Raw genomic sequence first — 14,429 nt, 5'->3', positions numbered from 1 at the left:
GGAAAACAATTTGGAAATAAAGAAGTTGTTCCTTGGGGAAAACAATTTGGAAATAAAGAAGTTGTTCCTTGGGAAAACAATTTGGAAATAAAGAAGTTGTTCCTTGGGAAAACAATTTGGAAATAAAGAAGTTGTTCCTTGGGGAAAACAATTTGGAAATAAAGAAGTTGTTCCTTGGGAAAACAATTTGATTGCAAAGAAGATGAATAATAGCAAAATGGCTTATTTTACCAGGTTAGCAATCCAGGCTCTTTTGATCCTCTTTGTATGTAGCTTTTATTATTACTGGGGAAATTATCACTTTTACTGTACTTACTGTTTTATATGTAGCTGTAAACTGTTTTATATGATATATTGATTTTGGTTTGATATGAGATTGTAGGTTAAAAGTCTTGTATAATGTTGCTGCTTTTAGGGAGCCTGAATATACAATTTCATTGTACACTAACAGGTAATCTTGAGAAAATGTTTGTGCCAAAAATTTAGCAGGTAAATGAATTATAAATTCTCTCTTTTTTATTTAGGAAATTTCACATTATCTGTAAAAACAGGCCAGTTCACAGATTCAGAAATTATTGTCATGTTGGGAGAAAATGGAACAGGAAAGACAACATTCATCAGAATGTTGGCAGGAAAATTGGCCCCAGATGAAGGAGGTAAGAAGATAAAGTAACGAACAAATATTTAGAAAAAAATAGACATTATAAAGCAGAGTATTTGATTAGGTATAATCCATAAAAATGGATGTTAGGAGGACAGGAAGGGACTTCCAAAATACTTCTATAACCAACATACTTTCAATGGCTTTATGTTATTTTGCATATATGCTGTGTCGGATAGAAATCGACCATATGCAAATGAATATCAATACATTTGTTAACTTATTTCGGGTTGAAAAAATCTCTATGCAAAGTCTGTAACTGTTTAAAAATTGTGTTGATATAAGATCCCAACACAACTGACCAAAATTCATTTTTAGCTCACCTGGCCCGAAGGGCCAAGTGAGCTTTTCTCATCACTTGGCGTCCGTCGTCCGTCGTCGGCGTAAACTTTTTACATTTTGAACTTCTTCTAGAGAACCACTGAATGGAATGAAACCAAACATGGCATGAATGTTCCTTATGAGGTGCTGACCAAGTGTTGTTACTTTGTAGTCGATCCATCATCCAAGATGGCCGCCAGCAGGGGACTTAGTTTAACATAGGACCCTATGGGAAATGCATACAAATGACTTCTTTTAGAGAACCACTGAATGGAATGAAACCAAACATGGCATGAATGTTCCTTATGAGGTGCTCACCAAGTGTTGTTACTTTGTAGCTGATCCATCATCCAAGATGGCCGCCAGCGGGGGACTTAGTTTAACATAGGACCCTATGGGAAATGCATACAAATGACTTCTTTTAGAGAACCACTGAATGGAATAAAACCAAACATGGCATGAATGTTCCTTATGAGTTGCTGAACATGTGTTGTTACTTTGAAGCCGATCCATCATCCAAGATGGCCACCATCGGGGAACTTAGTTTAACATAGGACCCTATGGGAAATACATACAAATGTCTTCTTTTAGAGAACCACTGAATGGAATGAAACCAAACATGGCATGAATGTTCCTTATGAGGTGCTGACCAAGTGTTGTTACTTTGTAGCCGATCCATCATCCAAGATGGCCGCCATCGGGGAACTTAGTTTAACATAGGACCCTATGGGAAATGCATACAAATGTCTTCTTTTAGCGAACCACTGAATGGAATGAAATTAAATACGGCATGAATGTTCCTTATGAGGTGCTGACCAAATGTTGTTACTTTGTAGCTGATCCATCATCCAAGATGGCCGCCAGCGGGGGACTTAGTTTAACATAGGACCCTATGGGAAATACATAAAAATGTCTTCTTTTAGAGAACCACTGAATGGAATGGAACCAAACATGGCATGAATCGTCCTTATGAGGTGCTGACCAAGTGTTGTTACTTTGTAGCCGATCCATCATCCAAGATGGCCGCCATCGGGGAACTTAGTTTAACATAGGACCCTATGGGAAATGCATACAAATGACTTCTTTTAGAGAACCACTGAATGGAACGAAACCAAACATGGCATGAATGTTCCTTATGAGGTGCTCACCAAGTGTTGTTACTTTGTAGCCGATCCATCATCCAAGATGGCTGCCAGCGGGGGACTTAGTTTAACATAGGACCCTATGGGAAATGCATACAAATGACTTCTTTTAGAGAACCACTGAATGGAATAAAACCAAACATGGCATGAATGTTCCTTATGAGGTGCTGACCATGTGTTGTTACTTTGTAGCCAATCCATCATCCAAGATGGCCGCCATTGGGGAACTTAGTTTAACATAGGACCCTATGGGAAATACATAAAAATGTCTTCTTTTAGAGAACCACTGAATGGAATGGAACCAAACATGGCATGAATCTTCCTTATGAGATGCTGACCAAGTGTTGTTACTTTGCAGTTGGTCCATCATCCAAGATGGCCGCCAGCAGGGGACTTAGTTTAACATAGGACCCTATGGGAAATACATACAAATGTCTTCTTTTAGAGAACCACTGAATAGAATGAAACCAAACATGGCATGAATGTTCCTTATGAGGTGCTGACCAAGTGTTGTTACTTTGCAGTCGGTCCATCATCCAAGATGACTTAGTTTAACAAAGGACCTATGGGAAATACATACAAATGTCTTCTTTTAGCGAACCACTGAATGGAATGAAACCAAACATGGCATGAATGTTCCTTATGAGGTACTGACCAAGTGTTGTTACTTTGCAGTCGGTCCATCATCCAAGATGGCCGACAGCAGGGGACTTAGTTTAACAAAGGACCTATGGGAAATACATACAAATGTCATCTTTTAGAGAACCACTGAATGGAATGAAACCAAACATGGCATGAATCTTCCTTACGAGATGCTGACCAAGTGTTGTTACTTTGTAGCCGATCTATCATCCAAGATGGCCGACAGCGGGGGACTTAGTTTAACATAGGACCCTATGGGAAATACATACAATTGTCTTCTTTTAGAGAACCACTGAATGGAATTGAACCAAACATGGCATGAATGTTCCTTATGAGTTGCTGACCAAGTGTTGTTACTTTGCAGTGGATCCATCATCCAAGATGGCTGCTAGGGGGGGGGGGGCTTAGTTTAACATAGGACCCTATGGGAAATACATACAAATGTCTTCTTTTAGAGTACCACTGAATGGAATGAAACCAAACATGGCATGAATGTTCCTTATGAAGTGCTGACCAAGTGTTGCTACTTTGTTGCCGATTTACTGTTCAAGATGGCCACCAGGATATTTTATTAAATAACGGGACCAATATTAATCAAAATTTGGCCTCAATCATTATTTGGGTATCTGTTATGATTTTTATCTTTCTTTACATGATTTCTAAAACCAAAGTAGAGTCAGGTGAGCGACACAGGCTCTTGAGAGCCTCTAGTTTATTTCATATTTGAATGTTCCCAAATCTATCAGTCATAAACGTGCACTTGCATAAGGTCTATTTCTATCCGATGTGGCTCCTATATCAAATGGACATACAAATACAAATTACCTACTTTCCCATGTCCAAAAATAAACCTCCCTCCTACCTCCCACATCCATTTTAATGGAATACCCTAAGGTCGTATCAGATGGGTATAAAATCTGGTTTTCCTCTGATTAACAGGAGCATACATTGCTGAATCCAATGAATTAACATGTGTAACTATACACCAGTACTCTTGTCAATTGTCAGCTGATTTCACTATATAGCTTGTACAGTTATTGTTTGGCAGTAAAAGGTGAATAATTATATTTTAGATTTTTTATGCCCCTGCCTCTGCATCATGTTTTACCCTTGTCCGTCTTTCTGTCTATCCTTTTGTCTATCCCATTTTTTGTGTCCGCATTCTAACTAAAGTCTGCCTCATGCAAATTTTATGAAACTCATACACAATGCTAAAAACCAAAACTCCCATACAAGAGTTCAAATTTGGGCTGTGTCTCATTTACTGTTGGAGAGTTGTGCCCCTTTATAACCTTTGATAATTGCAAATGTTTTCATTTCCGCAATCTTAGTTTGTCTCATCCAAATTTTATGAAACTCATACACAATGCTAAGAACCACAACACGCAGACAGAGTTTGAATTTGGGCTAAGTATCATTTACCTTTCTAGAGTTATGCCCAATTTTAACTTGAAAAAATATAAAGCTTGAGCGTGGCCATTTGTTTTCTCAGACACATTCTTCTCTTTTAAATAAATGAATTGTGAAAATGTTGATCATTGTTTTGTATAGACTTACGATACGTTTTTCTGATCATATATTAAATAAAATATTGTTTTTCAGGCTCATGTCCCATATTGAATGTGAGTTATAAACCACAGAAGATAAGTCCAAAGTCTCAAGGAACAGTGCGACAGTTATTGCATGAAAGGATCCGTGATGCTTACATCCACCCTCAGTTTGTTACTGATGTAATGAAGCCCATGATGATGGAAGCCATTATAGACCAAGAGGTATATTCACTGTCTTTAAATATACATTCTTTCTTCATCATGTTTCATGCTGATGGTATACATTCCACTACTTGTTACTGTGCGTTCATTAATATTCGTTGGATACCAATTTTCGTGGGTACAGGTGAACCACGAATTTAAAAGTTCAACAAATTACAAATTTTCTATAGGCTTTGTATGCACAAATTGGCAAAAACGTGAAATCAAATATCCAGGAAAATGCAAATTAAAACACCGCATCACAATATTAAAGATTTAAATAATTTTTGTTGTCTGAAATTGAATGAGTTGATTGTTTGACATCTGATGCCTTATAGAACATATGTCAGTCAGCTAGGAATATTAGGTCAAATAAAAAAAAACATGATCAGAATTATCTGAATGAGGGTTGCTGAGAATGGTCTTAGTCGAGAGTGAAATCAAATAATTTTTAATTTTGCAAAAAATGATAAGTATAACATACATGCAGCTTAAGGTGGTCCCATGTTGAAGATTACTGTGAATGATTATATTACGGAAACTGAACTTTTTTGTTGATTCTATTTTCCCGAAAATGATACAGTAATTATGAGGTGTATACATTTTTCAGTGATTTATGAAGATTCATGCAAACCAAGCATTTGAGTCTCGTTCAATTAATGTTTTAGTAGCTTGAATAAGAAGAGATGACAAAATAAACAATATCCTTAATAAAGTAAAATTATTTTCTAATCATGATCATGAAAATCCATATTTTAGTTGAATAATAACTTTTTTAGCAGTCTGAATTGTGAATGCCATTTGAGTGTCTAGACCTTAAAATCTGCATGGGAAAAAAATGCAAAACATTTTAGGTTTCTAAATTTTGAAGAAAAAGTGTATGTTCATGTGTATAATACTTGGCAAACATTTAGTTCCCGATATCAGTATTTTCCATGTAAAACACTTCTCCTTTTATCCATGGATGTTTGTTATCCAGTGATATACTATTCTTCGGCTACATACTAAACAAAAACCTGATATGTTAGGCAGATATTTGTGTAATGTTTGTTTTCAATTGAAAAATTACTTTTTGTTCTCAAGCCAAAGCACATAAAATAAAGATAAAAAAAGGTATATTGAGTATCTGATGTTCAATTACACCAATTTTGTAATTGCAGGTTCAGAATTTATCAGGAGGAGAGTTGCAGAGAGTGGCCTTAGTACTCTGTCTCGGTAAACCAGCTGATGTATACCTGATTGACGAACCTTCAGCTTACCTGGACTCAGAACAGCGTTTACATGCTGCCAAGGTCATCAAGAGGTGAGCAAATTATTCTGGGGTTTGTTGATTGTTTGTATTTTGCTTAACATTGAGTGGCAAATATAACAGTCATAGATGAGCATGTTTTAAACATTAAATATTTGTTGAAGAAGTTCCTGTATCGAATAGGATAAAATGTGGGAAATTTAGGCTTCCATTTTAGAATGAGGCCTAGTTCAGAAGTGAAGGACTTTTAGCAGGTCACTGATGTTAAAAAGTTGTTACTAGGATGGTTTTAAAATAAGTTAATTGATTAGTCACAACTAAAATATTAATCTTGACAAGAAATGTTAACATTCATCTTTTTTAAGATCATTTATTTGTTTGACACTAGAAAAGTTTGATAATAAACAAAAATGCTATAATACAAGGGAGATTACTGTAAATGATTATATTACGGATGCTGAACTTAAATGTTGAGCAATTTTCCCGAAAATGATACAGTAGAGATGTGAAGAAAAAGTTGAAATATTATTAAGATAAGATGTGGTATGATTTCTAAGGAGACAGCTCTCCACCAGAGACCAAATGACATTGAAGTTAACAACTAAAGGTCACCGTACGGCCTTCAACAATGAGCAAAACTCATACTGCATAGTAAGCTATTAAAGGCTCCAAAATGACAAATGGCAAACGATTCAAACAAGAAAACTAACAGCATGATTTATGTACAATACAATGAACGAAAAACAAATATGATATACAGCAACAAACGACAACCACTGAATTACTTGCAATTTAATTACGACATGAATCAAATTTTTTTATGCCCCCGCTGTAGTGGAGGGGGCATTAAGATTTACCCTTGTCCGTCTGTACGTCCGTCCGTACATCCCAAAGTTGGTTTCCGTTCTCTAACTTAAGTTGGCCTCAATGTTATGAGACTTATACACAATACTTATTACCACAAAACTGAGATCAAGTACAAATTTGGGTAGCGTCACTTTTACCGTTCTTCAGTTATGTCCCTTTATAACTTTAGATTATATGTAAGTGGGGGCATCATCTATGTCCATGGGACACATTCCCCATTTATTTTGTTTTGTTAAAGTGATGATAATAAATATACTTCTTCTCTAGCCTGTCAACACTGGTGGTGTGAGTTCAAGCAAGTGCTAGGTTCTTTTGACATCGATCTTAATTCACTAGGTTTGCCAGTTTTCTTGCGGAAGGTGGGGGGTTCTCAGTGGACACCATAGTTTCCTCCACCAATAAACAATGGCCGCCACGATGTAGCCATGAGTGATAAAAGTGGCTTTTATCGCCAACAATTAATCATTTATCAATACTAAAGAGTGAAAACAAACATATGCTATCTTGATATAATTGCATTGTGTTTAAAAAAAATTTAGTGTATAACATACAAGGAGCTAATGTTTGTTCCGTATGGAAGATTACTGTAAATGATTATATTACGGAATCTGAACCTTTTTTGTTGATTCATTTTTCCCGAAAATGATACAGTAATTATGAGGTGTACTGATTTATGTTGCTACTTTAAACCCAATCATTCTACTTTTGAACCATTGTTTAAAGTTGCCTTAATTGGGGAACACACCAAAGTTTACAGTTCCTTCACAAAGTCAATCATTTTTAGGGATCATAGATTTATTCTTACGAGGAAGCTCCGAGCATGCTCGGAGGATGCTCGGAGCTTTTTAAGTAGGCTCTTCTCAGCAGTTTATGTGACAATAATTATCATGATCTATTAAGATGTCAATCAAATCTATAGCACTTCTATAATAAGGAAAGTAAAGCATTATAGAGGAAGCTCAATTAACACCTGTGTAAACATCTGGTATATTCAAATACATTTTGCATGAAATTTACAAAACTATAAAATAGATTAGAAATTCTTCAACAGTACTGGGAAATACTTGGAAAGAAATGTCGTCTCCACAAAAAGTAAAAGTCATTAAAATATTTTCTTATTAGATTATATAATTTAGATATAGTTTATACTATATAATATGCTACATAAAAGTCATCAAGGCACAAACAACAGTCATGGGGCGATACTAAACAAGTAAATTTTTTTTTAGTTACTTATAATTTTTTTCGTTTTTAAAAATTATTTAATAACTCAATAGTTATTTTAAATGTCAATAGTAGCATGGACTAAATGTAGTTTTTAAGAATTTGATATAATTTTATTAAATAAAATTAAGTATTTATCAAATGTGAGATGAGTATAGAGATAAAAGGTTACTTTAAAAATGAGGACAAAATTATTACTTTTATAAATTATTTTATACATCTTTGAAAAACTTAGCACTTATAATTATTTATGGAACATATGCTATTGTTTTAGATTACACATTATAAATAACTTCAAGTCTTAATTAAATCACAAGGTTCCATCTATTTATATTTGTCTACCATTAAGATTTTAAAGGAAAATGGTATTTTAATAGTCCCAAGAGGACAATCTTTGACCCAGAAGCGTGGCTCAGAAAGTCAATTAGTGTTTCAGGAGGATTAGTTTTATATTTCATGGGAAAAATAACCAGATGTCTGTGAAAATTTGTTAAAGCTATTAAAACCTGTATGAATGGACACATATAAAAATAATATTGAAATAAGTTACTTATACATGAAATAGAAGTAATATATGATATAGCATCGTTTTTAACATAAATTGCATAGGTAATTTTGAAAAAAAATTGTTTAAGTAATGCCCCTAACTAAACAATGGTAATATGTTTTTTTTTTTATATATATAAAATAGCAAACTTAGTTCTTTTATAAAAAAATTATGGCTACTTTAGGAAAAGTTGTAATTCATTATTGGAAGGCTGGTTTGAGGGGGTAATATCACCATTGTTTTTCCCCTAGTACGTCTCTGTTTAATTGACTTTTTTTTAATTGTGTAGAATTCATCTTTGTTTTAAATAAAGAGATATTTGGCATGAGTAAAGTTTAACCTGTCAATTACTGCAGGGAAAATTTAACATAAAATTGTTTTTCCCCCATAAGTCTTTGTTTAATTTGCCTTTTTTTTATTAAATGTGATGAATTTATCTATGTTTTAAATAAAGAAATACTCTACATGAGTGAAGTTTTATCCTGTCCAGTACTACAGTGAAAATACAACATAACTTTTCATTGCAGATAAGATATTAAACGTCACCAGAAGTTAACCAGTCAAATTCCTCTCCCCCTTTTTTTTTCCTGTTTACCAGCTTTAGTAGCAATGTCCCCTTAAATTTCCAAAATATTTTATAGCAACACCAATAGAATTTTTTATTGCTTTGAAACACCCAAGATACATGTTAACGACCCAAAAAAAACTTTCTGCAATGAAATGCAGGGTTAATTTCCAACAACTGTCAAATTAAATGGAATATAAAAAAAATCAACCATTTCTGGCTTGAAACTGAATGTACTATATTTTGGTGGTATTACACCTGAAAGAATTTTGACAATATAACGGAGTAAAATAAATGGATTTTAGTTCAGCAATCCTCTATTTCCTTTTCTCGAATGACTTTTTAATATATATAAACAACTTCTATCAAAAGGAAAGTAAAGCAATGTAGAGGAAGCTCAGTTAACGCCTGTATGTAGAAAGTCATTTTATATAGGCCTTTATCAGTACATACTATCAATATAAAACAGATCCTAAAAATATAAATATATATACTAAAAAAATTTTCTATAAGATTCAAACTAGTTATTTTTTTTTTCTTTTTAGCTTTCATGAGTATAATTATAAAAAAAAAAAACATAAATCAAAGTTAGTAAGAATTTCAGGCATAATTATGTTCATTAGTATAGGACATTGTGGCAGTTGTTTGGAGTTGAATTAATTATTTTTTGCTTGTTTTATGTTATTTAATATTCAATTCATACAAGTAAAATATGATCACACAATTTAAAAGTAAATATTGATACAAGTCACTCTGCAGTCTGTCCAATAATACTGTTTAGAAATCTGTGTAGGCGCAAAACATTATTATAAAAGGTTTATATCACAGCATGATACATTATATAAACATTATAGTTTGAGGGAATAACCCATTTTACAGTTTCAGTAGGGATAATTATCTTAGAGCATCCTCTTTTATGCTCCATATTAAATATTTTGATAATATTAAAATGCTGTATGCTGTTAAATAAAAAACATCTTCAACAATAATAATTGATTCCAATTTTAAATACAGTTATAAAAAAATTAGATAGAAACAGATGATATTGCATTATTTTATATATGGTAGATAAATAATAATTTAACCCCTAAACTAAAGTGGTATAGTCGTGACTACCTATTGTCATGTTCCTACAGTCATGAGAGTCGTATGCTGAATCAAAAATGCTTTTAAGTAAACCAAATTGAACTATAATTACTATACATCTTTAAATATTTGTAAGTGAGGGACCTAGAATATATAAGTCAAGTCTGCAAATTATTCAAGAAAATTGCCTGTTCTCTAGGCCTCAAACACTAAAACTTCTAAATTCCATTTTCCTAACTTGAAATAAATTATTACAAGAATTTTTAACTGCAGTTATAATACATAGTATAAAATAACAGTATGTTTTAAACTGGTATTCAATTGACTTAAAGCATTAGGATAATGAATCAAAATTCTAAATTTTAAGCAGACAGCAAAATAGATTGTGTAAATGACTTCTCAATTTTATGATGATTTGCTCTTCTGTTCACATATATAAATAGAAAAAGGAGGTTGATATGAAATGGAAATCTTGCAATTATCATTCAGGGATATCAAATGTAATTATGACTTTCTGCATTTTGATTAAGCTTAAAAGAGATACTTGAAAAAATAAGTTGACATTTTTTATACAAATCAATGTAATGAAGAACTAGAATTTAAAATAAAAGACAAAAGGGATTCCAGAACAAAGTATAATTTTTTGTTGTAAAGTTTTTGGTCCACTGAATCCATTTAATTATCATAAAAACAAAATCAAAAAATTTATTAAAGAAATAGATGTAGAGGATTGCTGAAGTAAAATCAATTTATCATAATTATTATATTGTGAACAGTCTTTCAACCCAGCCTATGAATTAGAACTTTTTCCCAAAGTAGCCATCATTTTCTATTAAAGAACTATAAAGTTTGCTGTTGCATATAAAGTTTAACAAATGATTATAAATCTATTACCATAGTTTTTGTCTTTGGTGACTTTTATGTTTAATTTTATGTAGTATAAATTTAATTAAGCTATATTTATATTTTAAATATAAAATTTGAGTATTTTTTTTTATATTGAAAAAGAATGATTATAAATAAGAAAATATTTTAAAAACATTATCTTCCTGTGAAGACTTGATATTTCTTGCCAAGCATTGTACAGTACTATTGAAGAATTTCTTATCTATTTTATAGTTTTGTAAAATTTCATTCAAGATTTATTTGAATAGACCAGATGTTTACACAGGTGTTAATTGAGCTTCCTCTATAATGCTCTATCTTCCTTATTATAGAAGTGCTATAGATTTGATTGACATCTTAATGGATCATGATAATTATTATCACATAAACTGCTGAGAAGAGCCTACTAAAAAAGCTCCGAGCATCCTCCGAGCATGCTCCGAGCTTCCTCGTAAGAATAAATCTATGATCCCTTATACGACCGCAAAAATTAAAAAAATTTTGGTCGTATATTGGTATGACGTTGGCGTCGTCCGGTTTCGTCCGAAGACACATTGGTTTTCGCACTCTAACTTTAGTTTAAATGAATGGATCTCCATGAAATTTTACCATAAGGTTCAATACCACCAAAGGAAGTTTGGGATTGATTTTGGGGGTTATGGTACCAACAGTTAAGGAATTAGGGGCCAAAAATAAGCATTTTTGTAACTTCCAGACATAACTTGTGTGTTAGTGTATGGATCTCTCTGACATTGTACCACAAGGTTCCATATCACAAAGGGAAGGCTGTAATTGATTTTGGGGGTAATTGCCTCAAAATTTTAGGAATTAGGGGCCAAAAAAGGGGCAAAAAACAAGCATTTTTCTAGTTTCATGACAATAACTTGTGTGTAAGTGTTTGGATATTTCTGAAATTGTACTACAAGGTTCCATATCACAAAGGGAAAGCTGGAATTGAGTTTGGGGGTAATTGCCCTAAACGTTTAGGAATTGGGGGCCAAAAAGGGGCCAAAAATAAGCATTTTTCTAGTTTCCAGACAATAACTTGTGTTCAAGTGTATGGATCTCTCTGAAATTGTACTGCAAGGTACCATACCACAAAGGGAAGGCTGGGATTGAGTTTGGGGGTGATGTATCATAAGGGGGTTCAAAAAATTTTTGGGGGGGGGATTTTTTTTTTTCTTTTTTTTTCTTTTTTTCCTTTTTTTTTTCTTTTAAAATTTCCATTTTAAGTTGGTTATTTCTGATTAATATTTAAAAGTAAATAATAATGATATGGTAGGAGATACACACCAAACAGGATGTGTAAATTATTATATAATAAGTATTGTGCAATAGCAAGAAATTTTCAATTGCACAGTATTGCACAATAGCAAGAAATCTTCAATTGCACAGTATTGCGCAATAGCAAGAAATCTTCAATTGCACAGTATTGCGCAATAGCAAGAAATATCCAATAGCACAATATTGCGCAATAGCAAGAAATTGTCAATTGTACAGTATTGCGCAATAGCAAGAAATATTCAATTGCACAGTATTGTGCAAAAGAAGATACTTCGTATAAATTGCTTATTTCTTGATCAATTTCAATGGGGTTTTATTCTTGAAATCTTGGGGTTCTTTAATATGCTGAATCTAACCGTGTATTAAGTTTTTGGGATTTTGGGCCCCGTTTTTAAATTGGTCCACATTGAGGTCCAAAGGGTCCAAAATTTAACTTTGTTTGATTTCATCAAAAATTGAATTATTGGGGTTCTTTGATATGCCGAATCTAACCGTGTATTTAGATTCTTAATTTTTGGTTCCGTTTTCAAATTGGTCTACATTAAGGTCCAAAGGGTCCAAAATTAAACTTAGTTTGATTTTAACAAAAATTGAATTTTTAGGGTTCTTTGATATGCTGAATCTAAACATGTATTTAGATTTTTGATTCTGGGCCCAGTTTTCAAGTTGGTCCAAATCGGGGTCCAAAATTAAACTTTGTTTGATTTCAACAAAAATTGAATATATGGGGTTCTTTGATATGCTGAATCTAACCATGTATTTAGATTTTTGATTTTTGGGTCCCGTTATCAACTTTGTCCACATTGAGGTCAAAAGGGTCCAAAATTAAACTTTGTTTGATTTCATCAAAAATTGAATTCTTGGGGTTCTTTGATATGCTGAATCTAACCATGTATTTAGATTTTGGATATTGGACCATAAGAGGTGAATGTCCAATTTAAAATTTTTAAGTTCTTAGACCACATTCATTCTGTGTCAGAAACCTATGCTGTGTCAAATATTTAATCACAATCCAAATTCAGAGCTGTATCAAGCTTGAATGTTGTGTCCATACTTGCCCCAACTGTTCAGGGTTCGACCTCTGCGGTCATATCAAGCTGGGCCCTGCGGAGCATTTTATTAAATCATGAAAACCTTTAATTGAGTTGAATAGGCGACACAACAAAATGAATTTATTTAGGATTTTCAGATGAGAATAGAGAGGCCTTGAGCAATATGAAAAGCTGGAACTAGGATTGTTAAAAATAAGTTTATTGCTTAATCACAACTTTAAATATTACTCAACAAGTAAAGTTAACATTTGATCTGTTTTAAATATGAAAATAAGAAGATGTGGTATAATTGCCAATGAGACAACTCTCCACCAGAGACCAAAATGACATAGAAGTAAACAGCTATATGTCACGGTACTGTCTTTAACAATGAGCAAAACCCATACTGCATAGTCAGCTATAAAAGGCCCCGAAATGACAAATGTAAAACAATTCAAACAAGAAAACAAACGACCTTTTATGTACAAAATAATGAACGAAAAAAAACCAAATATGATATACAGAAACAAACGACAACCACTGAATTACAGGCTCCTGACTTTGGACAGGCAAATACAGATTGTGGCGGGGTTAAACTGGTTAGATAGCGACAAACTCTCCCCTTAATCTAGGACAGTGATGCTACAGCACAGAACACACTTAAGATTATTAAGATCATTTGTTTGATGGACACTCCAAAAGTATGATACAGTAGACTCCACCTAATCGGATATCGGCTAAACGAATATATCGGCTATTGTAATATTATTTCAAAACACCAAACCATTCCCTATATGTTTAATGTTAATTTTATCGTGTAATCGAATATCGGATATAAGAATATATCGGCAAATCGGATAAGAATATTCAGGTCATTTTGTTCAAAACCATGCACAATCGTATATTTTCAATGTTTTTCTGACAGGAAATGGACCCGGAAGTTACGAATTTACAATCTTGCAGACAAGAAGATCTTGTTTTTACTAAATAAAAGGAACTATTTCTTAATAAATTGTTGTCTTTAATCATTGTCTTCCTTTGTCACGTGAATTAGATGCCCTTTTACTTCAAATGGTTTGAATTTATTTATAAAGTATGCAAGACTCAGTTGACAAGTTGACGTTGCTGTTTGGAGAATTTTGATTAAACTCTAAATGTTCACAGAATCAGAAAT

General features: G+C 33.0%; 1 protein-coding gene across 1 annotated transcript in view; it reads left to right on the top strand.

The window, feature by feature from the left end:
• Nucleotides 1-14,429, top strand: part of LOC127716273 (ATP-binding cassette sub-family E member 1-like) — a 51,245-nt gene that overhangs the window by 24,757 nt on the left and 12,059 nt on the right. Inside the window, exons 11-13 of the mRNA XM_052222434.1 lie at nucleotides 525-656; nucleotides 4,369-4,538; nucleotides 5,678-5,820. Of these exons, the coding sequence (XP_052078394.1) occupies nucleotides 525-656; nucleotides 4,369-4,538; nucleotides 5,678-5,820 (445 nt within the window). The remainder of the gene's footprint in view (nucleotides 1-524; nucleotides 657-4,368; nucleotides 4,539-5,677; nucleotides 5,821-14,429) is intronic.

This window comes from Mytilus californianus, unplaced genomic scaffold (genome assembly GCF_021869535.1).
Source record: "Mytilus californianus isolate M0D057914Y unplaced genomic scaffold, xbMytCali1.0.p SCAF_9, whole genome shotgun sequence".
Lineage (NCBI taxonomy): Eukaryota > Metazoa > Mollusca > Bivalvia > Mytilida > Mytilidae > Mytilus > Mytilus californianus.
The sequence above is the reverse complement of the archived record's forward strand: the minus strand, read 5'-3'. Positions and strand labels throughout refer to the sequence as shown.